The sequence below is a fragment of the Diabrotica undecimpunctata genome, chromosome 6 (genome assembly GCF_040954645.1).
Source record: "Diabrotica undecimpunctata isolate CICGRU chromosome 6, icDiaUnde3, whole genome shotgun sequence".
In the NCBI taxonomy this organism is placed as follows: Eukaryota; Metazoa; Arthropoda; class Insecta; order Coleoptera; family Chrysomelidae; genus Diabrotica; species Diabrotica undecimpunctata.
In genome coordinates, this window is record NC_092808.1 from 102,133,964 (window position 1) to 102,161,761 (window position 27,798).

The 27,798-nt window shown below is 33.4% G+C and overlaps 2 protein-coding genes across 2 annotated transcripts in view; one reads left to right on the forward strand and one right to left on the reverse strand.

Moving 5' to 3' along the window:
- Nucleotides 1-2,221: 2,221 nt before the first annotated feature.
- LOC140444548 (uncharacterized) lies at nucleotides 2,222-6,340 on the forward strand. Its single transcript, XM_072536309.1, has one exon. The coding sequence runs from the start codon at nucleotides 2,222-2,224 to the stop codon at nucleotides 6,338-6,340; it is 4,119 nt and encodes a 1,372-aa protein (XP_072392410.1).
- Nucleotides 6,341-6,871: 531 nt separating this feature from the next.
- Nucleotides 6,872-27,798, reverse strand: part of LOC140442758 (apolipoprotein D-like) — a 38,782-nt gene continuing 17,855 nt past the window's right edge. Inside the window, exons 2-5 of the mRNA XM_072533732.1 lie at nucleotides 25,299-25,429; nucleotides 18,157-18,245; nucleotides 11,499-11,588; nucleotides 6,872-7,093 (exon numbers count right to left, since the gene is read on the reverse strand). Coding sequence (XP_072389833.1) covers nucleotides 6,966-7,093; nucleotides 11,499-11,588; nucleotides 18,157-18,245; nucleotides 25,299-25,429 — 438 coding nt within the window. The 3' untranslated portion in view covers nucleotides 6,872-6,965. The remainder of the gene's footprint in view (nucleotides 7,094-11,498; nucleotides 11,589-18,156; nucleotides 18,246-25,298; nucleotides 25,430-27,798) is intronic.

Sequence of the window (27,798 nt, forward strand, 5' to 3'; positions counted from 1 at the left end):
CCCGAGAATGCACGATAGATGTTGCATATACTCTTTGCACATAATTGCGAGATTATCACGTATTCTCTTCTCAATTTTATTAGAAAAAAAACATCAGTCATTGTGTCACTGTCACATTTGATTAATTAAAATTAATTCGCTCATTTTTCAACACACAATGTTCAATTAACGCAAAATAAAGTTTCTCAAGTAGTAAGATGTTTTTTAAAGTGTAATACGGGAAGTGTGATCGCCAAATGTAAGGTAACACATTTTAATTAATTAATAGATATAATTAGAACCAGATCGAAGGTACTGCCCCAACAGGCAGTGAGCAACACGTCAGGAGGAGAAGATAAAATCCCCCGGTGTTCTACATGTTCCTAACGAGCCGGATACAGCAACTGTTCCCGTTTATGTAAAGCTGGAAGCTGAATTTTCATTAATTATAGCACGAGGGCGATCATCTCTCGTTTCTGCAAAGGCGTTTTCACGCAGTACTCAAGATTTTCTCACACTATTCGTAAAAAACATCACTCGCTTCCTCATTTCTTCGCAAAGAAAAGACATAGTTTTTATTCTCTCATATACACACATTGGAGTTTTGGCGGTTCCAGGATCCAAGGTTGTTCTATTAGCGCCGGGAGGCCGGTATATCGACATCGACACTTGCAAGGGATAAGGAGTTTATGTGAGGTCGCGGTTGGACTTAATGTGCGGTTTGATCATTTATTGTAACTTTTACGAATTGTTTTTTGCATCGTCGCATGTCATTTTATTTTTAGATTTTAGATTCGCAGTGATTATAAGTAGATTTTTATGGTAATATTATTTAGTTCATGATACTAAGTATCTCTTGTTGTATTTAAAATTTGTATTATTTTTTCTCACGTTCAAAATGACTGATGTTGCAAAAATTATAAAATTGAGAGGGCATACTAAAGCTTGTATTACTAGAATTCAAACATTTGTCTCAAAAAACCAAAATGTAGTTTTAGATTGCGGTCAATATATTGCACGCAAAAATGTATTAAATGAAACTTATCGCGAGTATCTCAACCTACAAAAGGAACTTGAATTAGAAGATTTTGATAAATATTGTTCAGATAGAGACATAGTTGAAGAACAGTATTATAATTTAGATTCATATTTGTACGAGAGAATCACGCAATTATCTGCAAAACCCGTTCAAACTCAACCTATTGTAATAAATGTAATACCATCTGTTAGCACAATTCAAAATGTAAAGTTGCCAGAATTAAAAATACCTTTTTTCTCGGGCGAAATCTCAGAATGGCCCAGCTTTTTTGATGTTTTCACCAAATTAATAACAAATGATAAACAGTTATCTAATGCTCAAAAACTTATTTATCTCAAATCAGTGTTAAGGAATGAACCGTTAAAGTTAATTGACAATCTAGAAATAATTGATTCCAATTTTGAAATTGCAATACAAAATTTATGCAATAGATTTGAAAATAAATATTTAATAGTAAACAGTCATTTGAACAGTTTATTAAATGCTCCACTCATTACAAAACCCAATGCACATGCTCTAAGGGATTTCTTAACTCAAATTAAAAGCCATCTCGCTGCCTTAGAAAACCTCAACATCTCGAATCAACTCACTGATTTAATTCTCATCAATCTCTTTACTCAAAAATTAGACTATAATACTAAAAGATCATTTGAAACCGAGCGTAATATAAACAAACTCCCAAGTTTAATGGAGTTGCTTGAATTTATTGAAAGAAAATGCAAAATTCTCGAAAATCTTGTTCCTGAATACTCTCATTCTCCGAAACAAAAACAACCTTCTCGTTTTACTTCTCTTAACACAGTTAGCAATAATTTGCAGTATAGTAGTAATAATCAGTATTTTAAATGTTTCTTATGTCAAAATAACTCCCATAAAATATACACTTGCCGGGAATTCTTAAATATGTCTGAAGATGAGCGTTTTTAAACGGTCAAGGCAAAGAAAGCGTGTCTCAACTGCTTGGCTAGTGGTCATTCAGCAAGCTCATGTACCTCTGCGTCAAATTGCGCTAAATGTAACAGGAGACATCACACATTGCTCCACTTCTCTAACGCTTCTACTCATAACTCAAATAGTTCTCGTTTCAGAACAAATCAAGATTCTCGTAGTCTACCCACTAGAAACACTCATTTCCAAAACACTCGTCACTCTCAAGACTCACAAGAAAATCATAATTCTCAAAATACTCGCCAGTCTCACAATATGCATGATACTCCAAATTCTCGTACTCACTCTAATGTATCTCGTGATCCCAATACTCAAAGCGAAACTTCAAGTTCACCTGCAATCCCACGAATAGCAAATCAATCTCAGTCTAATGATGTCTACCGAGCATCATCTCTCTCTACACTCTCAGGCAAAAAGGAGGTTCTACTCCAAACAGCATGTGTTACAATTTATGATTCTCATAATAATCCCGTTAAGGTTCGCTGCCTTACAGACTCAGCTAGTCAGCTTTCGTTTATCACTGAGGAATTAGCAAGTCGCTTGAAATGTATTCCTTACACAAAAAGTCTTCAAATTTCTGGAATATCCGAAATCTGTTCGACGTCGAATAAAATGGTGGATTTAAATATTTTCTCAAATGTTAATCCCACAAAACATTTTACACTCTCTTGTGCGATTCTCCCAACCATCACTTGTAAGCACCCTCAAATTACATTGGATTTTAATGCTCTCAAAATTCCACCAAACATTCACCTAGCTGATCCAGAATTTTGTACTCCTGCCGAAGTTCAAATGCTGCTTGGAGCAGATGTTTATTTCGACTTACTTACTTACGGGTTAATAAAATTAGGCACTAATCTTCCTACCTTAACAAATACTCATCTCGGTTATCTTGTAGGTGGAAATGTACCTCAATCATCTGGGTCAATTGACTCATATTCTATACTTAACATTCAAGAAAATACTCAACCTCGAAATGAAGTATCCTTGTTCGTTCAAACTCAAAATACCGATTCACTCGTACGGTCGTTTTGGGAAATAGAAGAAATCTCGTCTTCTACTTGTACTCCAAAAATCCTAACTCCTTCGGAGCAACAAGCCGAAGATATTTTTAAATCGTCACTTAAAATATTATCATCTGGTAGATTCCAAGTAGATCTCCCTTTCAAATCTCCCAACGAATATAAAAAATTGGGCGAATCGTTTTTCCTCGCAAAGAAGCGATTCCTAAACCTCGAACAGAAACTGATCAAGTCAGATCAATTATACGCACAGTATAAACAATTTATTCATGAATATATTGCACTTGGACATTGCAGATATGTGCCTCTCTCCACTCGAAATATTCACTCTGATTTAAAATACTTTATTCCTCACCATTGCGTTTTAAAGGATAGCGTAACAAATAAGTTGCGTGTTGTCTTTGATGGCAGTATGAAAACTACCTCAAATCTAAGTCTTAATGACATAATGCTTCCTGGTTATACGGTACAACGCGAATTATTCGATATTTTGATAAATTTTAGATTATTTAAATACTGTATTGTAGCAGATCTACGTCATATGTACAGACAAATTCGAGTAAATCCCGAACAGGTATTTCTGTTGAACATCTTATGGCGTGATTCACCTCAAGAGGATTTGAAATGTCTTCAACTTGAAACTGTCACTTATGGATTAAATAACTCCGGTTTTCTCAGCACTAGATGTCTTAAGGAATTAGCTCAAAAACATTCCGACAAATTTCCTTTGGCTAGTGATGCTCTTTTAAATTGCTGTTATATCGATGATGTGCTGTATGGCTGTAACGATTTTGAAACACTCTTCGAAATTCATCGTCAATTAACCGAATATTTGAACCTCGCTTGTTTCTCGCTTCATAAATGGTGTGCAAACTCACCTGAATTTCTCGCAGGTATTTCTCATATCTCTAATGAAGCTAGTTATGTAATCAATCCTGAAAATAACACGAACAAAATTCTCGGCCTATGTTGGAATTCTCACTCCGATCATTTTTCAGTTCTTGTGCCAAAGGTTACCGTTAAGGATACCTATACAAAAAGAGAAGTTCTTTCTTTAATTGCTTCCATTTATGACCCTATCGGATTGATTAACCCTGTAGTGGTATCTGCTAAATTAATTATGAGAAAGATTTGGTTAGAAAGGTCGAATTGGGATGACCACCTCAGTCCAAATTTGCTTACACAATGGAATCTATTTTTACAAACACTTCCTCACCTCTCCAATCTCAAGATTCCTAGGTTGCTGCAAAATTCTAGCAATGTAACAAGTACTCAAATACATGGGTTTTCGGATGCAAGTCTTAGCGCGTATGGTGCTTGCGTTTATTTAAGAACATCACATGAAAATGGCTTTATCTCTTGCAATCTAATCTCCTCAAAGAGTCGTGTTAGTCCTGTAAAAGTTGTGACTCTTCCTCGATTAGAACTTCTAGGAGTATTATTACTCTCTAATCTTGTTACGAAGATTCTTTCTGTCTTGATTCCATCCCAATCTCAGATAAATTCTGTCAATTTATGGACAGATTCCGAAGTCGTCCTCGCATGGATTAATTCACACCCTTCTCGTTGGTCTACCTTTGTAGCCAATAGAGTAACTCAAATTCAAGAACTCACCTCCAACCATACATGGAGACATGTACGATCGAAAGACAACCCTGCGGATATATTATCTCGTGGTGCTACACCCTTGCAGTTGCTTGATTGTGATCTTTGGTTTAATGGTCCTCAATTTTTGTCAGATCCACACTTTGATTTCAACCTCTTTGTATATAATGGTCCTTCGAGTATTAATGTTGATGAACTGCCTGAACTCAAAAGGGTTACTTATCTGATCAGAAAACCAGATTCACAAGTGTATGATGCCCTCTGCAAATTTTCATGTTTCACTCGACTTCAGAGAGCTTTTGCATACTGCATTCGTTTTATTCACAATGTAAGAGCTAATTCTCATAGACGTACAGGTCCTCTCACTCCAAATGAACTCTCTAGTTCTGAGTTAATGATTATCAAATTGACCCAGTCTCATTTCTTCAGTTCGGAAATCCAATTTTTAATGGATAATCGTCTGCTTAACGATAAGTCTATTCGTAAATTGAATCCCTTTCTAGATTCGTCTCAAATGATACGAGTAGGCGGTCGTCTTCTCTTTTCAGATGTTTCTTATGATCAGAAATTCCCTCTACTGTTGCCCTCAAAATCACATATTGTCAATTTATTACTTACCCGAGAACATCGAAGACTTCTACATTCTGGCCCTCAAAATACACTGTCCAATGTTAGATTGAAATTCTGGCCTCTTGATGGTCTTCGACAAATCAAACGTATAATACAAAATTGTCTCACTTGTTACCGTTTTAACGCACAAGTCGCTTCCCAAATCATGGCTAATCTCCCGAGGGAAAGAGTTCAAATTGCACGTCCATTTATAAACGTTGGAGTTGATTTTGGTGGTCCATTTCCAATCAAGACCTCTAAACTCAAGAGAGCTCCCCTTACTAAGGCCTATATGGCAGTGTTTGTATGTTTAGCTACTCGCGCCGTGCATGTGGAATTAATTTCCAGTCTTTCTACTGAAGCGTTCTTATTGACTCTGAAAAGATTTATCGCCCGAAGGGGTAATCCGAGTATCATTTTCAGCGATAATGGCACCAACTTTCTAGGTGCGAAAAATCAATTGAAAGAACTTTATGAGTTGCTTCTCAAAGGTGATACCTCTGAATCTATTCGCTCTTTCGCTACTTCATGTCAAATTCAATGGAAGTTTATCCCTCCACGCTCACCACACCACGGTGGTATTTGGGAAGCTGCCATAAAGAGCTTCAAATATCATCTCGTAAGAATAATGGGTAACTCCAATTTTACTTTCGAAGAACTATCCACTGTACTTTCGCAGATTGAAGCAGTGCTCAATTCACGCCCTATCTGTGCGCTCTCAGACGACCCGTCCGATTTTTCCTTTCTTACTCCTGGACACTTCCTTATTGGATCTATTTTAATGTCTTATCCTGAATTAGATCTCTCTGATATTCAAGAAAATAAATTGTCTTTGTGGAATAAATGCACAAGAATTCAGCAGCATATGTGGAAGGTTTGGACTCGCGATTATCTTAATAGGCTTCAAAATAGACCTAAATGGTTCACTCCTCAGGTAGGCATAAAGCCTGATGATCTCGTCTTGCTTAAGGACGAAAACTCGCCTCCTCTCAAATGGCCTATAGCACGGGTAGTTGAGACATATCCGGGAAAGGACAACAAGGTAAGAGTTGTTAAGGTCAGAACTCCTGAAGGGTTATACGTTCGCTCTATTGCTAAACTGTGTCCTCTTCCTATGACTCACCTTCAAGAATTTTAATAGTTTTTTTTAGATTAGTTATACCTTTCTTCAAATTGTACATAAATATTTTTTTTTTTTGATGCGTTCTCATCAAGAGGGGGACTATGTTGCGTAGCGCAACCTAAAATTATGATCCAAATGACGAACACCCTTTTTTAAAAAATACTACTTTTAGTTTTAAGTCGAGTTGTACCCGAGAATGCACGATAGATGTTGCATATACTCTTTGCACATAATTGCGAGGTTATCACGTATTCTCTTCTCAATTTTATTAGAAAAAAAACATCAGTCATTGTGTCACTGTCACATTTGATTAATTAAAATTAATTCGCTCATTTTTCAACACACAATGTTCAATTAACGCAAAATAAAGTTTCTCAAGTAGTAAGATGTTTTTTAAAGTGTAATACGGGAAGTGTGATCGCCAAATGTAAGGTAACACATTTTAATTAATTAATAGATATAATTAGAACCAGATCGAAGGTACTGCCCCAACAGGCAGTGAGCAACACGTCAGGAGGAGAAGATAAAATCCCCCGGTGTTCTACATCTCATTAGCTCATTTATTCCCAAAAAAAACCCATTTATTCCCAAAACTTTATTTGGAGTATTTAAAATTAATTCTTATACACTTTTCTCATTATTAATCACATGTTTTATCGGTTTGCAATAATTGAGTGGCATCAAGATTGTTGTCGTTGATAACTTTGAGAGCAGCATTTATCACATCATTCGATGGATTCAAATTTCTTGTGACTATAAAAAGGTTCTCTGAAAAAAAAAACAGAGATAAATAATGTAAAAAACGCTCCATAACAATTTAAATTTTATAAACAAAAAACTAAATCGATCTGTTTTTATATTTATATTAATTCAATGTCGGACTCAACTTTTAAAAGATTTTTCGTTATAATTTAAGGTAAACACTTACTACTCAGTTTGAATAATATGTACCTACATACGTATGTATGTATAAAACAAAATCTGAAATATTACACAAATTTTTCACACACATGGAAAATAAAAAAAAATGTATAAATGTTAAACAAATATTGAATTATAATTTACAAAAAAAAGTATTTATTTAATTACTATTGCGAGTAATATTTTACGAAGGGTTATATACTACCTACTTATTTTATACTCATCTAACTGAGATCGTAAAAAATATTTATCGTTATATTGAATGAACATATCATCGTCGTTGATGGACAAATAAACGGTAGTGACTTTTTTAGACGTGGAAGGAGCGTTTAACAATATCTCTTTGACATTCGCGACGGAAGCACCAAGAAGAAGAAATGTCCCTACCTTCATATGTGAATGGACGAAAGCAGACTTAATAAATAGGACCATCGTGTCCATTTTATGCGAAGCTATTATTAAGACGAGAGTAGAAAGTGGTTGCTCACAGGGAGGAGTATTATCTCCACTGTTGTCGGCAACACTAGTTGACGACTTCTTAACAAAACTGTCCCAAGATGGGTTTTACTGCCTGGGCTTTGGCGTTTTGCCAAGACAGGGTCAGAACTAACGTAAATCGTTTTGAGAGATGTGGTTAATTGATGTCAAGCTAAATGACTAAGCATTAACCCGCAAAAACAGCAATTGTTACCTTTACCAGAAAAAGGGAACTACAAGAATTACATCCACTGGTGCTTAGGGGAGCAGGGGAGTGCAGATTCCATTTGTTATTAAGGCCAAGTACTTTGGTGTAACATTTGACTGGAAGCTGTCGTGGAATCCACATATTAAAAATGTCACACAGAAGGCTATATTGGCAATTGGCATATGTAGAAGAATGTTTGGGAAGAAATGGGGACTAAGTAAAAAATTAAACTTTGGATATACATAAGGGTTATAAGACCCATGGTGACTTAAGATTTAGTGGCATGGTGTACCAAGATACAACAGTTTTGAGCGATTGGGCTGCTTAGTGACACACAAATGCTTGCTTGCTTGAGTGTCACAGGAGCCACCAGAACCACCCCTACAGATACGTTTGAGGTATTGTTAAACTTATCACCGTTTTACATATTTATACAAAGAGAGATCAGGTCAACAGTACATAGGCTAATATAGGGTGAAAGATATATCAGATGATTAATGTGAATCCCGCTCTAGTCATGACTGTAGACCAAAGGGCCCAAAGGTATGGCTTTAATTAACATTTTAATATCATAGTACCAATGAGAAAAGGCTGGGAGATAGAACTGCCGGTAGTGGCTAATTTAAGTTGGTATACAGACAAAATCTATGAAAGTACGGGAGCTAGTATATACTGCACAGGACCAAAGGACAGAAATCTGTTTAAGCTTAGGAACATACGCTACCCAATTTCAGACAGAAGTTGCCGCTATACAAACATGTGCTATGGAACTAATATGTCTTGTAACGATTCAAGGTAATCCTTGCCTTTGTCAAGATTCTAAAATGTACAAGAATTGAGAATAAGATGTTATTGTAAAACATATAATAAAATACTAACACGTAAAGCGAAATACTAAATTAATGAACGAACACAGAGTAAAAACTGACATCTGATGTCTCGTTGCTTACTATCATTAATATATAATTATGTTTACACGGGCGTATGATTGGTAATGTTGTCGAAAGAAGCAAATTGAAGATAGGTTATAACTTTAAGATTGTTATTATTTAAATCAGATTGTAATATATTTTATTTAGGTTATTTGTTTCTTTTTTGTCATTGATTGCGTTAGTGTTTTATTTTTTCTATTGATTCGTATATCTCCCTCTTCTTTTTGTTTTGGTTGGTTTTTAAAATTTTGATGTTTTCGAAGTCAAATTTATGCTTCTTTTCATTCTCCTGCTTTGTGAGCGCAGTGGTGTTGTTCTTGTCGTATTTGTGGGAACGAAATCTGGATTGAAGCAGTTAACTAGTTTGCCCAATATAGACACTTTCAGAGATAATAAATTTATACTTGTGATGTTTTAAGTTTTGTAGTTAATGTTTTAGTTTGGTGAAATATTAGAATTATTTTTTTCAGATGCTTCTATCAGCGATATTTTTTCTTCCAAACTTAAAAACTTTTTTTTAGTTGAAGACATTGTTACCCTTAGATAAAATAAGTTATGTACATATTTGGATTTCTGGAGTCTCACTTTTTGCCTTTTAATCGCCTTTACCTGACTGTCCGTGGATGGCAGGTAAAATTACAATAATTTCTTAGAAAAGCCGAAGGCAAATCTTGTCTGCAGTCGTTGTGAAGAGGGTCCGTTGTTCGGAGGTGTCTTCCTATTAACCAACAGATGAAATGTTCGGTGAGCTAAAAACTGACCGTTGACGAGAGGTGTCCGTTAACAGAAGTTTTACTGTAACTACCTATTCATTAACATTTTTTAATTCGACATAATTTTAATACTTACTATATTATCTTAAACGAACATAATTAAATAATTTAGTATTGTTTATATCTCCTACATTAAATATTGCGAAGAAGAAGTATAGCTTTTTTAATTTTCGGTTTTGTCTAGATGTCACCGAAAGATCATAAAAAACTTTGCATTACTTTCTTAAAGATATAAAATGTCTAATAACAGTGATGTTGTTTGCAGTATTAATATTAAATTTAATTTCGCTATTTTTGGCATAGATTATTTTACGTGCAAGCATTCTTTATTGGACTATTTTATAGACTTCTCCAAGAAATTAACGCACCACTTTGAAATATTAAAATATTTTATTAGCGTTAATAAAAATTTCCATTGTAATGTTATATTTTGCAAGCCCCTTGTATATGCTATTCGTACACTCTATATTTATTGACTGTATTTTATCGGTATAGTTTTTTTTGCAACAAAACAAAAAGAAGCAAAAAATGTACTAATTCTGTAAATATACTAATTTCCAAGTATTCACGAATTTTATTCGGCTACTGTTTAATTGTTGATTATTGTTAATTTTGTTTATTATGGAGCGTCAATCACGTAATTTAACCCGAGATGAATGTGCCCAAGCAGTGATACTGTCGGAAGAAGCTTGGAGTTACAGAAGAATTGGTCGTCGGTTTAATGTGTCCCACACATCCGTCTCACTGGTGTTAGAAAGATTCCTCGAAACAGCGGATCATACTCGCAGACCAGGGCAAGGACGAAACCGGGTAACTACCCCTATTCAAGATCGATTTTTAAGAATTTCTCGACAACGTTTTGTAACACATCTAAGTCTACAAATTCAGCTTCGAGACGTGCATGCTATACAAATTAGTACTGAAACTGTTCGACAGCGACTTAGGGAATACAACTTAACACCTAGGATTGCCACCCGAGGTCCTCTATTAACTGCAGAGCATCGAAGGGGAGACTACATTTTGCCAGACAACACGTTAATTGGTTAAAGGCTGACGGGGAACGAGTGCTATTTACTGATGAATCCCGATTTTGTTTGTACAATAACGACAGACGTGTTCGTGTGTTGCGACGACCCAACGATATCCTCAGTGTAACTTCTCACACACCACATTTTTTGGTGGAGGATCCGTTATGGTGTGGGGTGGTACGAATCTAGTGGTCATACAAAATGGAACTGTTACAGCTGAAAGGTACATATTGGAGATCCTGGAGCAACATAGTACCATTCGCTAGTTATATCGGTTAAAATTTCTTACTAATGCAAGATAATGCAAGACCTCACGCTGCACAATCCGTCAGAAATTATCTAGACGAGGTAGAAATTAACACTATGGATTTAAATCCGGATTAAAATCCGATTGAAAATCTTTCTGGGTAGGCGATTAAGAGCGACACCGATCCAACCAAACAACTTACAGGAAGTGGGAGTGAGGCTGATCCAGATTTGGAGAGAACTAGACCAAAATGAAGTACGCCAATTAATTTTAAGTATGGGCCAACAATGTAAGGCTGTTATACGTAGTAGAGGTGGAAACACTCGTTATTAAGACTTTTTTTATATTTTAGTTTACTTTTCTTATCATTATTTTTTTAGAATTTTCCGTTTTATTTTTTTTCTCCTGTACTTCAACATTTTCTCATGATTAGAAAAATTGTTATAATTACTTATAAAATTTAGAATAAATCTGGTGAAGTTTTATTTTTTATTCTTTGCCTGTTTACAAATAAAATTGATTTATTAAAGTGGTGCGTTAATTTTTTGGAGACGTGTAGTAATTAAATAATACTTCACTGTACATACCTATAACTGTCCCATCCTGTACAATGCATGAGTAAGGTACAAAGAACTGGTCATAATCTATATCAAGAATCCAAAAAGGTGCAGTCAATGCTAAAAAAATATACATATTATATTTAAATAACTGCTTTAATGTTAAAAGCATACAAAATTACTCAAAAAACAAAAAACCATCTCGATACCGATAATATGATCATCATCTTTGGCTCTACAACTCTATGTGGGTCTTGGCCTGTTCAAGAATTAGTCTCAATTCCCCCCTATCTTTCGCCGTGGCTTTCCATTTTCTGACCCCTAGAGTCCTCAAGTCATCTTCGACTTGAGTTTTAAATCTAGATCTTGGCCTGCTTCTCTTCCTGGTTCCTACTGGCTCTTGATAATAGCTGTCTTTGGGGGTCTCCAGTGTCCATTCTTTCAAGGTGTCCTAGCCACCTTAGTCTATTAATTTTAATAGACCGGACGATGTTGCATTTTTCATAGCATTGATACAACTCTAAATTGTAGCGCCTGCGCCACATCCCGCTTTCTTGTACTCTTCCGTATATGTGCCTAAGTATTCTTCTTTCAAAGCGACCTAACAGTTCGTCGTCGCTTTTTACCATAGTCCATGTCTCTGACACGTATATCAGGACAGGTTTAATAAGAGTTTCATATATTAGTATCTTGGTTTTTCTGCTAATTATGTGTGATGGTAAGAGCTGCTTTAGTCCAAAGTAAGCTCTGTTCGCCAGGTATAACCGATAATATGGTGAGGGTGAAATGTCGTTTAAATTTAAAAACAAAAGTGGCTAAAAATAAAATATCATGGCCAAGAAGAATATGTTCCAATACTACATAGTCAGCTTTAGCTCAGCAATTAGCAATAAAGATAAAATAAAGATCGCACGATTAGTTGTTGAATTTCTAGGAAAATATGCTACATGAAGAAGAAGTTTAGAAGTTTACACAATCTAATATGCAAAGTATAAAGAGATAAATAATGTAAAAGACAATTTACATGCGAAGGTATATATTCCGTTGGTAAAAAGCAACCCAGTTTTACAAAAAATTGGTCGTGAAAGTCAAAAAATCAAATAGTGAATTAATAGTTAAAATTTTTTCAAAAAACTTTATAGTACAAAGTACTTAGGTAACCCATATTTAAACAAATGTGATATTATGTATTTGTAGTCTATGTATATCCTTAAATCTTAACACTGCAGCATAAAAAAGCCGCCTAACATTTTTTTAAAAGATTAACAAATGGTTAAAGACAATACACGTGACCAATCTAAAAACTTGCTTTAAATTAAAAACAATGTAGTTAACCACTGTAACTTTCAGTAATCAAATAGTTAAAACATTAATGAACAAAATTTATTATTTGTGTAAATAATAGTGAAACATTAGATATGCCGCTAAAAAGTGTGAATTGAAGGCATATATCTTATTTTAACAACTGCCGGCTGCCATTATCAATACTTTAACAGGTTAAAAGCGAAAGCGCCGAAGAACGAAACCAACGAGTCCGTTTTCTGCCTCGCCCACAACCTGTGGAATCGTTGCTTTAAGCAACGTAAGTTTTTTAGAAAAAAATTTAACCATTAATTCACTATGTAATTCTTTAATTTTCACGACCAATTTTTTGTGAAACTGCGTTGCTTTTTACCAACGAAATTTATTACTTCACATGTAAGTTGTCTTTTACAATATTTTTCTACTTTGCTTGGGGATGCCATGTTTTCAATCGGCTTTCTCCTTCTAAATTAAAGAACTGTATTTCCTAAAGAGGATAGGTTTTGGTGGTCAAACTAGTTGGACGTGTGTAGTGTCGCTCCGAAATTAAATTCCAATTTTGGGTGGTTTCGAGTGTAATCTGCATGCAAATTATTAGTGTAAAGTGTATTTAAAAAGGACCTTTATGTAAGTAAATAATCAGTTATCTAATTTTGAACTGTATTAAATTAATAGTTAGTTTTAATTGCCCTACGGATAAAAGTGAAACTTCTGAGTGGTCGAAACGAGTTGAGCTTTTTGCGCTGGACGGGTGATTAAGAACGATAAACAATAATAGTTATCAACAAAAACAATAGGTCTGTTATTCAGGTTTCGGTAAAACTATACAGAATTATAACGGCTGAATTTATTTGCTGTTTTGATATTGATTGTATTTTTGTATTTACAAGTGGTAGAAGTCGAAACTGGTTAGGATCGAGAATAATTGCTAAAATTTAACTGTAGAGGTAGGCGCGGCGCTTGTCGAGATCCGTAACCGTTACTTATAATATTTATATTTATAAATACTTTAATTATTTGAATAAGAAGAAAGATGGCGGATGGTAAGGTTGATGAAGATGGTAAAAGAAAAAGCAAAGAGGAGATAGACATATTTAGCAGGAGCAGAAAAGTGAGCCGAACGCCAGACAGGTCGAAACCAACAACGAATGAAACCAGCAGCCAGAACGAAATGATGGAACTAATGAGAGAAATAGCAAGCGATAATAAAAAGAAAAACAGGGATCTGGAAGAGATAAAAAATACAATGGGTAATATGATTGAGGAACTAAAAGAATTAGGAAGGAAAATAGTGAATACAAATTGCAAATGGAAGAAATAATAAGAGAAAATGAAAATCTAAAGAAAGAAATGACAACGATGAAACAAAAAATAGATAAAATAGAAATAGCCTTGGAAGCATGTCAGAAAGAGAAGAAGAAAAATAACCTAATAATGAAAGGCTTACCAATAGACACAATAGAAGTAAAGCAACTGGAGAACTTCATAGAAACAAAAATGAGAGTAAAATCAGAAATAAATAGGGTACAAAAGATAAATGAAACAATGTGTGTTATCGAATGTAAAAAATTCGAAGATAAAATGAAAATACTGAAAGCCAAGGGTAAACTAATAAACTATAAGCAACATAGAGTATATATAGAATGTGACCTAACATTAAAAGAGATAGAGATACAAAGAAATCTTAGGAAGATAGCAGCAGATGAAAAGACTAATGGGAAAAGGACAAAAATTGGATATGGTTTCATAATTATAGAAGACATTAAGTGGAAATGGAATCAAAAAACAAGCCAAATAGAAAAAATAACATACAATACAGAACCAACTGGTTCAAAAAACTAGCTGAAGAAAAGACAATGACGGACCGAGAAACAAAACAGGCACAGAACAGGGACATGAGCAGATCTAAAGATAATAACACAAACGGAAGTAAAAACAAATTGAAGTACAACTTAAACACAGAAAAGAACAAAACAATTTGGAAAATGGCATCATGGAATGTGAGAGGTATAAATGGGAAGGAAATAGAACTGGGGGAAGAAATTAGAGATAAGAACATTGAAATAGTAGCTATAACAGAGACAAAGAAAAAAGGAAAAGGATAAATAATATTAGTAAACGGAATGTTACTAATATACAGTGGAGTGGAAGAAACGAAGAGAGCTGAGGCAGGAGTAGCGTGCATGATAAAGAAGGAGAGTATCAACAAAATAAAAAATTGGATATATTACAACGAACGTAAACTAAGAGTAGACATAGATATGGATACAGAGAAAACTAACACAAACCTAATCATATGTTATGGACCAGATGAAGACGCAACAAAAAACGAAAAGAATGAATTCTAGGACAAATTACAAGAAGTGATAAATGATTGTACAGAGAAAATTGTTATCACAGGAGACATAAACAGCAGAGTGGGGAAAGAAACAGAAAAATGGAACAATGTCATCGGACCTTATGGGGAGGACAAACTAAACAAAAATGGAAAATTACTACTCGAATTCTGTCTAGATAATAACCTGGTGATTATGAACACACACTTCCAACATAAAAGGATACACAAGATCACAAGAGAAGTCAAATCAAGAGACGAACAATCAATTATAGACTATACTATAGTGCAAAAAACAGAGAAGAACTGGATAAGAGACGTAAGGGTAAAAAGGAGTTATGAAATTGGTAGTGACCACTATCTACTAGAAACCACATTCAAAAGCAAAAGAAAAGAAATAAAAAGAAATGAGAACATAAACAGAAAACACAAAGAAATAATAAAAATTTATAAACTAAGGGAAGAAACAATGAGAATAAGATACTCAGAAGGACTAGAGAAAGAGACGGAAAATGAACATGAAATAACAGAAACAATAGAAGAAGAATGGAGAAAATTTAAAAATGCGATGATAAAAATAGCTAAATCAATATGTGGAACCACAAGAAATAACAACAGAGGGAAACGAACATCTTGGTGGAACGATGAAGTGAAAAGAGAAATAAAAGAAAAGAAGAAATTATGGAAAGAATACATTCAAGACAAAACACAACAAAAATATGAAAATTATAAGAGACAAAGAACAAAAGTTAAAGAGATAGTTAAGAAAGAGAAAAAGAAAAGTTGGGAAAAATTAGGGGAAAAAATGGAAGAAAACAGCAAAGAAAACGTAAAATTATTTTACAGAACACTGAAAAACCTAAGAAGCAACAAAGAAACGAAACTCAAACAAATAATGAACAAGGAAGGAACAATAATAAACGACGATAAGACAATAATGCAAAGATGGAGGGAACATTTTCAGCTGATACTGAATGGAAATCAAGCGAATACAATGGAGAAGGAAAGCCACAACAGGAGAGTATCCATGAGAAACACGGAAAATCCAGAAACTATAGAAAAAGAAGAACTGGAAGAAGCAATAAGAAAAATAAAGATTGGAAAAGCACCAGGAAGCGATGAAGTAGCACCAGAAATGATGAAATATATAGGAGTAAAAGCAAAAGAAAAATTGTTATACATATATAACCTAATATGGAGGAGAAAAGTAATACCCAGCCCAGAGAATAGACAAATGCCTATATACAAGAAAGGAAACACAAGAGACTGTAGGAACTATAGAGGTATACCACTACTATGTGTAGCAGCAAAAGTATACGAAACCATAATAGAAAGGAAAATTAGAAAAGAAATAGAACATAAATTAGAGGATGTACAAAGTGGATTCAGGAAAGGACACAACACACAAGACCATATATTCACCATGCAACAAGTAATAGAAAAAGCCTTAAAGAAAAATAAAGAAATACATCTGAGCTTTATAGACATGGAAAAAGCATTCGACTCAGTCAAAAGAAAAGATATATGGGAAAGCCTAAAGAAGAAACAAGTAAGTGAAGAACTGATAGAAGCAACAAAGAGTATATACATGAAAACAACAAATACAGCAAGAATGTTAAATATACAGTCAGAACCATTTGAAACAACCCAAGGAGTTAGACAAGGGGGAAGTCTCAGCCCAGTACTATTCATAAATGTAATAGATGAGATAGTGAAAGAATATAAGAAAACATTCAAGAAATACTGCATCGGTTGGAACAAAATGCAAATGATAAATGCTGAGATGTGTATATTTGCAGACGACATAGTATGAATTGCGGAACCTGCAGAAAAACTGAAATACAACTTAGAGAAATGGAACCTAGAAGCAAGCAAATACAACTTAAACGTAAACAAAGAGAAGACTCAAATAATGAAAATATCAAGGAAACAAGGGACGGAAAATCAAATAGAAGTAATGATAGACCAACAAAAAATAATACAGACAAATTCATACAAATACTTAGGAACAGTAATCAACAACAAAGGAGACATCGAGGATGATCTTAACAACAGAATGGAAAACACAGGAAAACTATTCCAAGCACTAAATAGAGGATTCCTTAATAACAAACAAATATCAACAAAGACCAAGATGACAATATACAAAACAATATATAGACCTACAGTGACATATGGAGCAGAAAATTGGATATTAAACAAAAGACATCAGAGCAGAATTCAGGCAGCAGAGATGAAATACCTCAGAAGAACGATAGAAGTAAAAAGAACTAATAGAATCAGAAATGAAGAAATAAGAGAAAGACTCAAAATCAAACCGATACTCGAGTCAATCAAAGAGAAAAAATTGGCATGGTTCGGACATCTAACCCGGATGGTCAATAATAGACAAGTAAAAAGAGTGTGGGACGCCAAACCAATAGGGAAGAACAGAAGAGGAAGACCCATTAAAGAATGGAACAGTGACATCTCGCAGATACTGCAGAGTAAGGGTAAGACTTGGCAGGAAGCAACACAGGTGGCATCCAATAGGAAGGAATGGAGAAAGTTCGTTAAGAGCTAGGACACCTCAGAAGACTGTCAAATATTGTAATTTAATGAATTGTATTGTAAACGGCCCAACACCGAAGGGTACAAATGGGTTCTACTGATTAAGTAAGTAAGTATTTTCTAAAGAGCAGCTTTGTTCTTTACAGATATGGACTAATGCTGTTTTGTAAACACAAACCAAAACGTTTCCGCAATAAAAGGAATAGGTAACGTTTTTTTCTTTTTCTTTTTCTGCTCTTATCTGACTGATATCTTCAAGAGTTACAGTGTGAAAGGAATTTCATCCCATTCCATTGTTTTCCCTTGATACTTATTCTTGTCTATATTTGTGATAAATGTTGATGTTACTATTTGATTTTTTGGAGTCCTCTTCACTGCTAAGCAGTATAACCAGCTATTTAAGGATTATCTTATTAGAGTATAGTTTATTAAAATATTTAAAAAGTAGCTTGTTATATTTAACAAATATTTTTAATATATTCTTACTAGATATTTACTAACCAGGCTCTTTGAATTCTACTGTAAACTTAGCTTCTCCCGTTGTCGAATCTGCGATTGCAACTCCTTCGAGGATTGTCCATTCATTTGATCTAAAAGATAATGTATTTTAATTTTAAACTAATAGTTTACCTAACAAACCTCTTTTTTTTGTAACATAAATCATATAAAACGCTTATATCAATAAGCAGTCAAAAACATAAAAAATATTCAGACATTACATAGTCCTAATATATGGGGTTCGTCGTCTTTTGATTCTTAATCGTCATTTATCCATGTCGTAATTGAATTCTTTTTTATTTTTTTCTAATATCTTAATCTACATCTTTTTTGGACTTTTTTTCGATCTGGAGAAACTTTTTCATCAAGTTACGAGGGTAATTATTTTTGATAGGATAGGACACTTTTGCTTTTTTAATTGCTGATTTTCTGTATTACATCTAATAACTCCATGTTATACCAAGGGACTTTTTTATAAAGGCATTCAGCCGAAAATTCCTACCAAACCATGGTTCTGTAATTTTATAAAAAAAAAGATGCAATCAGAATTATCTGCAAGATTCGATTCAATCATTCTCTAGCACCATCTTACTTATTTAAATTTAAAATTGTAAATTCCCCAAACTGCGAGTGTGGCGAATATGGCACACTAGAGCATATGATATTAAATTGTAGTAAAAATAGAATAAAGACCAAAATTTTTATGGAAGCCATTATGAAAATAAAAATTTTAGTAAAATCCATCACCCTTTATGGGTTAATAGTTTCTAACAATTTAGTTTATGAGTTGCTATATCAATACATAAGCAGTTTAAAAATAAGAATATGAAACAATAGTTTATAAAGAGCACTGTATACCAAAACTTGTACATAAATAAATAAAGAAATATAAATAAATAAAAAAAATCAAAATAAAATATATAAAGCAAAATATAAAAAAGCATTTTAATAATAAAAAAAAACAAAAAAAAAATATTAAACAATATTAATATAAAAAAAAAATACATAAAAAATATTGAAAAAACAGAAAACCACAAAAAAAAAATAAAAAAATAAAAAAAAAAGAACAGATTGCGGAACTGGATAATACTGGAAACACATAATCACTGGGCACTGGACGCATGGATAGACTGGATATCTAATACTAGAAAATTGTATACAAAATTGTATAAAAAATTGTATAAAATATATATGATTTTTGTAAGTTCACCAATTGTATAATGTAGAATTTTTTACCGTAGTTATACCGTAGTTATATTGTTTTAAAATTTTAATAATGTTAATTTCAAAAATATTAATAGATTTAATTTTAATCATTGTCAAGAATCACAGTCAAACATGATTAGCCCCTAACTGGAGAGACCCTATTTTAATACACACAGAGAGACATGCCGTCTGACAGACTACAATGTAGGAGAGGGGATAAGAACTAAACGTACAAACTGTTTTAATATATTTAATAGTACTCTAAAAGCTGTTTGTATTTGCAATTGAACACAGTAAAGAAACTCAAAATATTGTCAGAGAATAAAAAAATCACTACGACTTTCTAACAGCTAATCATTTACAGTTCGTGACAGTCACATTTTTTACTTTTCATTACAGTGAAAAAATAAATACACATCACGTAAGTTTTTTTATATGAACGGCACTAACACATACTGGATTACGTAAAAATTAACTCGCGAAATTATTTTGATGTTGAAAAAAATGTCCAGTAACTGTAAAAGTTACATACTATTGGTACAAATTGGTTTCGTACACTGAAAACACACAGGTTTTCTACATCGGACACAAAGGTATTTTGTCATACGGTTCTTCTTACGAGGGCACAAATAACATATTTTTCGCTTCTCTGGTAATAATGGCTCGTTATCATCTACTTGGTTATTCTCAGGAATTCCAAGAATACTCGCTATACTAGCACGAATTAGCCGCGGTACATGAAAATTACCCATTCTTCGCTTCATATGATCTTCTACTAATTGTTTTGCTAATATTTTAGCAAAAGCAGATTTTTCTTGAATTTTAGAATTGTTTTTGTAACTTTGGTGCAGTATGTATGCATTTACAGTAGCAATATATATTATACGAAAGAAAACAGCAAGGATCCATCTGTGAGTTCTTCGACTACACGAACTTTTAGCCCATTTTTCGCTCATGCAGTCTACACCTCCTTTGTTGGCATTATAATATGAAATTATTTCTGGTTTTTCTATTAAAGAATCATTACAAGCTCTATCATGCATTGATGATATTAAAATTGTAGCTTTGTTTTTTCTGGCCACATAAGATACCATTATACACTCTTCTCTAAATCCATAAACACTAGAACCAGGTTCTTTGGTTTTATTGGCCAAAAATGACGGGGGTATTTCACGTTTGTTCTTTTTTAAAGTTCCTACATACGTAAGATTATTTTTCTGCAAAACATCTATTAGCTCTAATGACGAAAAGCAGTTGTCCGCAGTTATGTTTCTGTTGCTGCCAATTAAAGGTTTAGTTAACCGCAAGACTGCTTGTGTTGGTTTTGAGTATTTTTTTTCTTCGTGTAAAAGACTTAAGCCATCCGAGTCTTTGCCACAGTATATATACCCGTTATAGAAATAACTGATTCTTGCATCAGTAAGAGCCATTATTTTGATGCCATACTTACATGGCTTATTAGACATACACATTTTAAAACGGCACCTTCCCCTAAAACTGACAAGCATTTCATCAACAGTTGCCGATTGACCTAGACCATATGCGTTTTGACAATTTTCAATAAAAGAATTGAATATATAAGAAACTGCTACTACTTGATCATATTTTTTCTTTCTTCTCGATCATCTGGATTATCAAAACGAAAAGCTGATAAAATGACTGCAAAACGCTTTTGATTCATGACAGTTCTAAAAATTTCCTTGCCAGTTCCATCTGTTGCAAAAAGCGTTTTTATATTCTCATGGTTTGATTTGAATACCGCAGAATATACGAGGAGTCCTATGAAAGCTTTTATCTCCATTATGTCAATATACTTGAGGTCATGTTTGTTCTTGATCAACATCTCTAGCGTCACTATCTAATTCGTCAAACTACTTCAAAGCTGTATCTTCAAAATCAGCATCGGTAAAACGGATTTTTTTTGATGGACCGGCCATGATTGTAACAAATACGCGACGAAATCAAGTGAGAAATCAAATCAAATACCAAAACTGGACTTCAGGTTGTCCTGGATGATAACAATATACGATCCTTTAAACTCGGCTGCTTATATTCCACTTAAACCCTTTACTCAGCTGCTTACATAGCCCTTAGGACGATGGTATCAAATCTCTTGTCACAGAATACAGCTTATAACAAAACGGTGAATAACTCTCTTTACAAAGATTGCCACATGACATTTTGAGCTCAAATTACCTTCTGTTCACCAAAATTCCTGGAATTAAGCAAAACTGCCGGTTTTTAAAACTCTACCAAAACGAACCTTCTTCGTTTAGATTCTAATTTGCTCTCCTACGGAAGCCAACATTGAAGTCTCGATGACCAAATTCGTACTTCTACAATGAAAGCGTCCGTTTCTTACGGTGACATCAACATCAAAAATCATTCTCTTGTCCGCTTCAGCGGAAAGACTGTTGTCTATTTTCTGCGTAAATATCTAGGCGAAACAAAAATCAAACGACAGAGCAAATTTGTTTATTATAAACAGACTCCAAAATATGTATATTATCAATCTCAGATACGCAAAAAGATTAAGTATCTTTTTTGGCGTTTTTTGATATACGGGGTTGAAACGAGAATGCTACAAATAATGACACCAATATTAATTGCCATAAATTATGGTCAAAAGAAAGTTATTACTGTTTTGCCTATATTCCGTAAGATGTTTAAAGATCTTCGATCTTGCGAACCCATTCGCAAGATTTTTTGGTCATTTGCCAAAATGACAAAAGGCAAGAAACTGTAACGATAAGATCATTAATAATCTTACATTTCGAACGTTAGCAAAATCAAAGTCCAATAATGAAATCGAATTTCTACAATAGCTACTAAGTACATTACTATCTAATATCTCGATAGGATATAAGAGAATCGATTCCCTTGTCATTGAAGAGACAGGGAATTCTGGCCATTTTTAGAAGAGAACTTTAAGAGGATAAGTTAAGTTAACACGGCAGGCAGAATCTTGGGAGAAAGAAAGAAATTGAAGTTATTTTATTATTTTTTTGGGAAATATGAAGAGTTTATTTTTGTTTGTTTCAAGAAGTTATTTAGTTTGTGAAGTTAAGAAGTTATATTGTTTTATAAGAAAGACCCTCCAATAGATTCTGCCTGCCGGCTCCAATCTGTTGGACCTTTTTGTTTTGGAGAAGAATTTTGGAATTTTCTGGTTGGTCTGCCAGTCCTTGCCAGCTGTTAGAATGGTCAACGCGGGCTGAGCCATCTCAGAGCCATATATCATTGGATACTTAGGACGTCAGCCTAAGTGGGTGACGAAACAGGTTTGTGCACAATCCCTGGGCAGTACCCTCACCGTTCTGAATCCTTTTATTTTTGCCAAAAAATAAAATTGCCTTAATTTTTTATATTTTATATTTACCTTGAGTTTATCTATTTATTAATACTTTAACATGTATAATAAGTTGTCAGGATACATTATTCAATTTTATGGTCATTTGTACGTACCTTCACCTGGTCAAATTGATGGAGTTTACTGTTTCAATTGTTTAACTCACCATTGTCATACTTTTAAGCTGTCTTTTTATTAATTTGTATAATTATTTAATTTTTTGTGATATTTTAATTACTATTTATTCCATGTGAGTTATTCAAACAGTAATAACATACCATTTTACCTCATTGTCAGAGGACTGTGTAGATCGATTTTTTTTGTATATATTTATATTTTGGGGTCATAGTTTTAGGTAACTGTTTTCTGTAAATATATATTTGTGGGGAATATATTTCAGTAATTGTTTTATTGTATATACATATGGGGTTGGGATATTAAGTAAATTAGGATTACAATATAGTGTATAAAGCATTTCAGATTTTTATTTGTTTTCCCATAATCTTCATTTTTCAGTTAGTATATAACTATAGATACCCCAAATTGGAGTGATATTTAAACTTCACCCTGGCGCCCATCTCAAGATCATCTTAGGATTGATCTAACCCTACGTTACTACAGGCAAGCAAACGTACCGACCTCCTCTCTGAGCACAACTCTCATTCTCTTCAGCTAAGCCTATTCTCTGGTAGTGTTTCAAGTACTTATATTTTCTTTTTTATTGGCTACATTCCCTGTTGTTCAACAACTTATTTTAACCATAAGGATCCTTATTTGCTATACTTCATCTTCATTAATTATAATTTCCGATTTAAAAGGAAACATTTTGGACTTCTTGATTTTTTATGTAACAATTTGGCTTGGCTTCTTATTAATTTGTAACAGAACCAATTGCCCACAAACTTTGTTGTAACCCAGTTTGTATACGATACTATGGACATATCTTATACTGACTACAAAATTGTCTCGACTTATTCTTCTGATTAAAACTCGACGAGTTTCTATAATCAAACCCTCCACACATGCCATGTTCGTGGTCTTCCTACTGATCGTCTTCCTATTGGAGAACCGTCTCTTGCCGTCTTTACTACTCTATTTGTTGTCATTCGGCTTATATGATCGTTTCATTCTACTCTTCTATTTCTTACCCAGTTCTTGATGTTTTCCATCTTGCATCTACATCGTATATCTGTCCTTCTAGCTCTGCCCCATAGTGTCTTACCGTCAATTTTTTTAGTGTTTTCATCTCTGCAGTTTTTAACATCCTTTTTGTCCTCTCTGTGTCAGATCTTGTTTCTGCCGCGTATGCCATTATTGTTCTGATGACTGTTTTGTAAATTCTGCCCTTCGTTTCTTTCCTGATATTTTTATTTCTCCATATTGTTTCATTTATGCAGCCTGCGGCTCTGTTTGCTCTATTCACTTGATCTTCCACTTCGGTTTCGAGCTTTCCGTAGCTAAATAATGTGATGCCTAGATATTTAAACTCCATCACTTGTTCTATTATCTGACCTTCCAGCTCCAATTTACATCTTAGTAAATTTGCTATTGTAACTATGCATTTTGTCTTATTTTGGGAAATTAACATGTTAAATTTTCTGGCGGTTATATTAAATTGGTGCAGCATACGTTGTAAATCATCTTCACTTTGAGAGAGTTGTATTGCGTCGTTTGCATAGCAGATTATATTAAGTTGTTTTTCTCCCATTTGTTATCCTTTTTTAGTTCTTACTTTTTTTATTTATTTCATCCATAATCAGGTTGAACAATAGAGGACTCAATGAATCTCCCCGTCTTACCCCATTGCCAGCTTCAATAGGGTCGGTTAGTTCTTCTTCTACTTTTACTTTTATTGTGTTGTTTTGGTTGATATTTTTGATCGTTTTGATTATTCCTAGAGGTATCTCTCTTGCGTACAGTAAGTGGATAACGTCTTTTAATTTCAGCCGGTCAAATGCCTTTGTAAGGTCCACGAAACATAGATATGCCGGTTTGTTGTATTCTAATGATTTCTCTTGCACTTGCCTCATTATAAATATAGCGTCGGTGCATGATCTTCCCGACCTAAAACCTTGTTGTTCTTCTGCTAGTGGTATCATTACATTCAATTTATTTGTTATCACTTTGGTTGTTAATTTTAGTGTTGTGTTTAATAAATTAATTCCTCTGTAATTTTCCGGGTACGGTTTGTCTCCCTTTTAAAGTTTTAAAGATTAAACATCATAGTATATAAAATCAAATAATGTAACTCAAATTTAATTTAACAACATTTAAATGGTTTCTACCCAAGTATTTAGTCGCTCAAAACATATACATCCAGATAGCACTGATGATGAAATATTAATTCCGAAAACGTTCTGTGGTGTAGCCCGAAAGGGTGTTTTAATATATACCTTTTATAAAGGAATCTTTAAATAAATTTTATTAAATATGTCAGAGATACCGAAATATATCAATTATTTAATATCAAGAATTTGGGTTTTGTATACGTACTCCCATATACTCTATAATAGTCTAGATGGTTAATGCGGTAATGGTAAAATAAAAAAATATGTTTTCCTTGATTTATTTTAACGAATATGATACTTACTCTGCATTAAGGTATGTGGTATTAATCCCAATTGATTTGTTGTCATTTAAAGAATATTTTGTGAGAACACATTTACCGTTCTTTTCTAGGATGGTTGGATACCTTTGTTGCTCATACCAAAGACCAACAAACTAAAACAAAAACTATTTTACACCAAATATTAAATAAGGGGATCAATACAAATCAACATTTATAGAAGAGCGATCAAAACATAAATATGCCTAACAGAAAACAGTTGATATACATATTTAGCCATATCTTAGATCTTCATTTTGTGAAGATAAATTTTTAACGGAGTTTTTAAGTCATATTCGAAAATTGGTTATTTCGTCTGCAACTACGGCAGGCAATAATAAAGGCGGTTTAGAGGAATGGTTAATAATTCTCATTTTAGCCATTACGTAAAGGCACAAAACTTTTCAATGTCTAATACTTCCCTAATATTCTTCATTTGTTTCATTCCTGTTTAATATTATGAATATTAAAATATTTATATCCATTTCAGTTGTTTTAAAACTAAACATTTAATTTTTAACACTAAAATTCTCTGTTTATTCATCTATTCCTCAAAACTTTTATTTTTTTTTTCGTATATAAGCCGTTGATTTAAATGCTTTTTATTTTTGCTATTAACGAGGATATGCGTGTTTGCTTAAGTTAATGCCGATGATATCTATATTTATGTTTTCTAATCAGAGTTGCTGCATTATAAACTGAATATTCATATATATTAATATTTTTACTCCGCATTTTTTACTCATTATTTGTAGGATTTTCCCATTATTTTTGTATTAGTTAATGTCAATTTTATCAATATTAACAACATACTCGATTGCTTGGTCTAGTGTATCATGATTTTTTCTTTTATTTGTTACATCGTATGAATGTTTATAATCAGCATATGTGTATCTCCTTTATTTAATGTTTTTTTTTCTGTTTAGCTTTAGACGTGCATTTCAAATTATTTCTACTTTGCTCTATATTAGGAATCCTCATTAGGATTTCTTTGAGAGCCTAATAGTTTGAATAAAATTTTCCTCAGGGTTGCAAGTACAAGTGGTGGTATGAAATAACTTTAAAACTATATGACTATAACATAAGTTTATTACAAGTTACGTAAAAATAATATAATTATAAATTATATGGACTGTTTTGCATATAAAAAGTAGGAAAATGTCTTTTACTTGACTGTGAAATCTTTCACAGCTCTCTAGAATGGCAATGAATCTATGTTAGCAGGTTGAGAAGAAACTGAAATTCTCAAAATGTTTTCAACGTTCTCACTAGTTAGCCTAGATATGTACTTGTTTTTTATGAACTTCAGCTTACTGAATGGAGATTCACAGACATATGTAGATGCAAAAATACACAAAATTTTCTGAGCACAGTCAATTAAGTTAGGAAATTTGTCATTTTTAACTGCTTCCCAAAACTTATAGTGAGCTTTTTCCTTCTTTTTTTCTTCAAAAATACTTTTGAGCTCTGTATCATTCTAAAGATCAATTAACTTATTTTTCAAATCCCTAGCTTTCTATCCAAAAATAGAAAGATAAGCTATATTTGCTGTTGTTATTGCTTATTGTTATTTTCCACCAAACGAAATGGTTTTTGGAGCTTCCTGAAGTCACTAAACCTCACAGACATTTTATCTTTTAGGTCTGCTAACAGCTTTAGTAGATCAAAAATCTCTTGACTTTCATCTGGATTTTCATCAAACAGTGCTTTAACGGAAGGAAAGCTGGAATAATCTTCATTTGACAATTCTTCAGTATACATATTCAGCTCCTGCTCCAGTGAAAACACAATAATTATTTTCGTTACAATGTTATTGTAGTCTTCTTGCAATTTGGTCAATGTTTCATTCATAATGCTCATTGTATCAGTGAGAAACGCTACTTTAAGTCACCAACTAAAATTATGAATATCAGGAAACTCTTTATTCTTTGTAGCCAAAAAAGAGTAATCTCATGTCGAATGCTGAAGAAACGTTTCAAAACTTTACCCTTAGCCATCTCACTTCTGTGTAGTAAAGAATGTCCCCATATTGCCACATAAGTTCTTTCAAAAATTCTTGAAACTCTCTGTGGTTTAGTTCATTTGATCTTATGACATTCACAATCTTTACAAGTGTTTCATAACACAGTTGAAATTTTCACCAAATTTAGCTAGTTTTCTTGATGAATGATACAATGGAAACTCAATTAACTATCATTTCGCAAGTGTTTTTTTAACAGCTGAACAAACCCTATATTTCGCCCCAACATTGATGGACAATCATCAGTACACACAGAAAAACCTTCCACAAGTTTTTGAAACATCTTTACTGGCCGCCCAGTGCCACTATGGTTGGGGTAAAGATGACTGTAATCTGATTAAATACATAAATAGAAACATAATTATATAATAACTCGCAAATTTTGTTTTACTGCCTAGCAGTCTGAGGGCCGATGATTACCTGAATATTTTATTGTATTAAAATGTAACTTCTTATACATGGAAA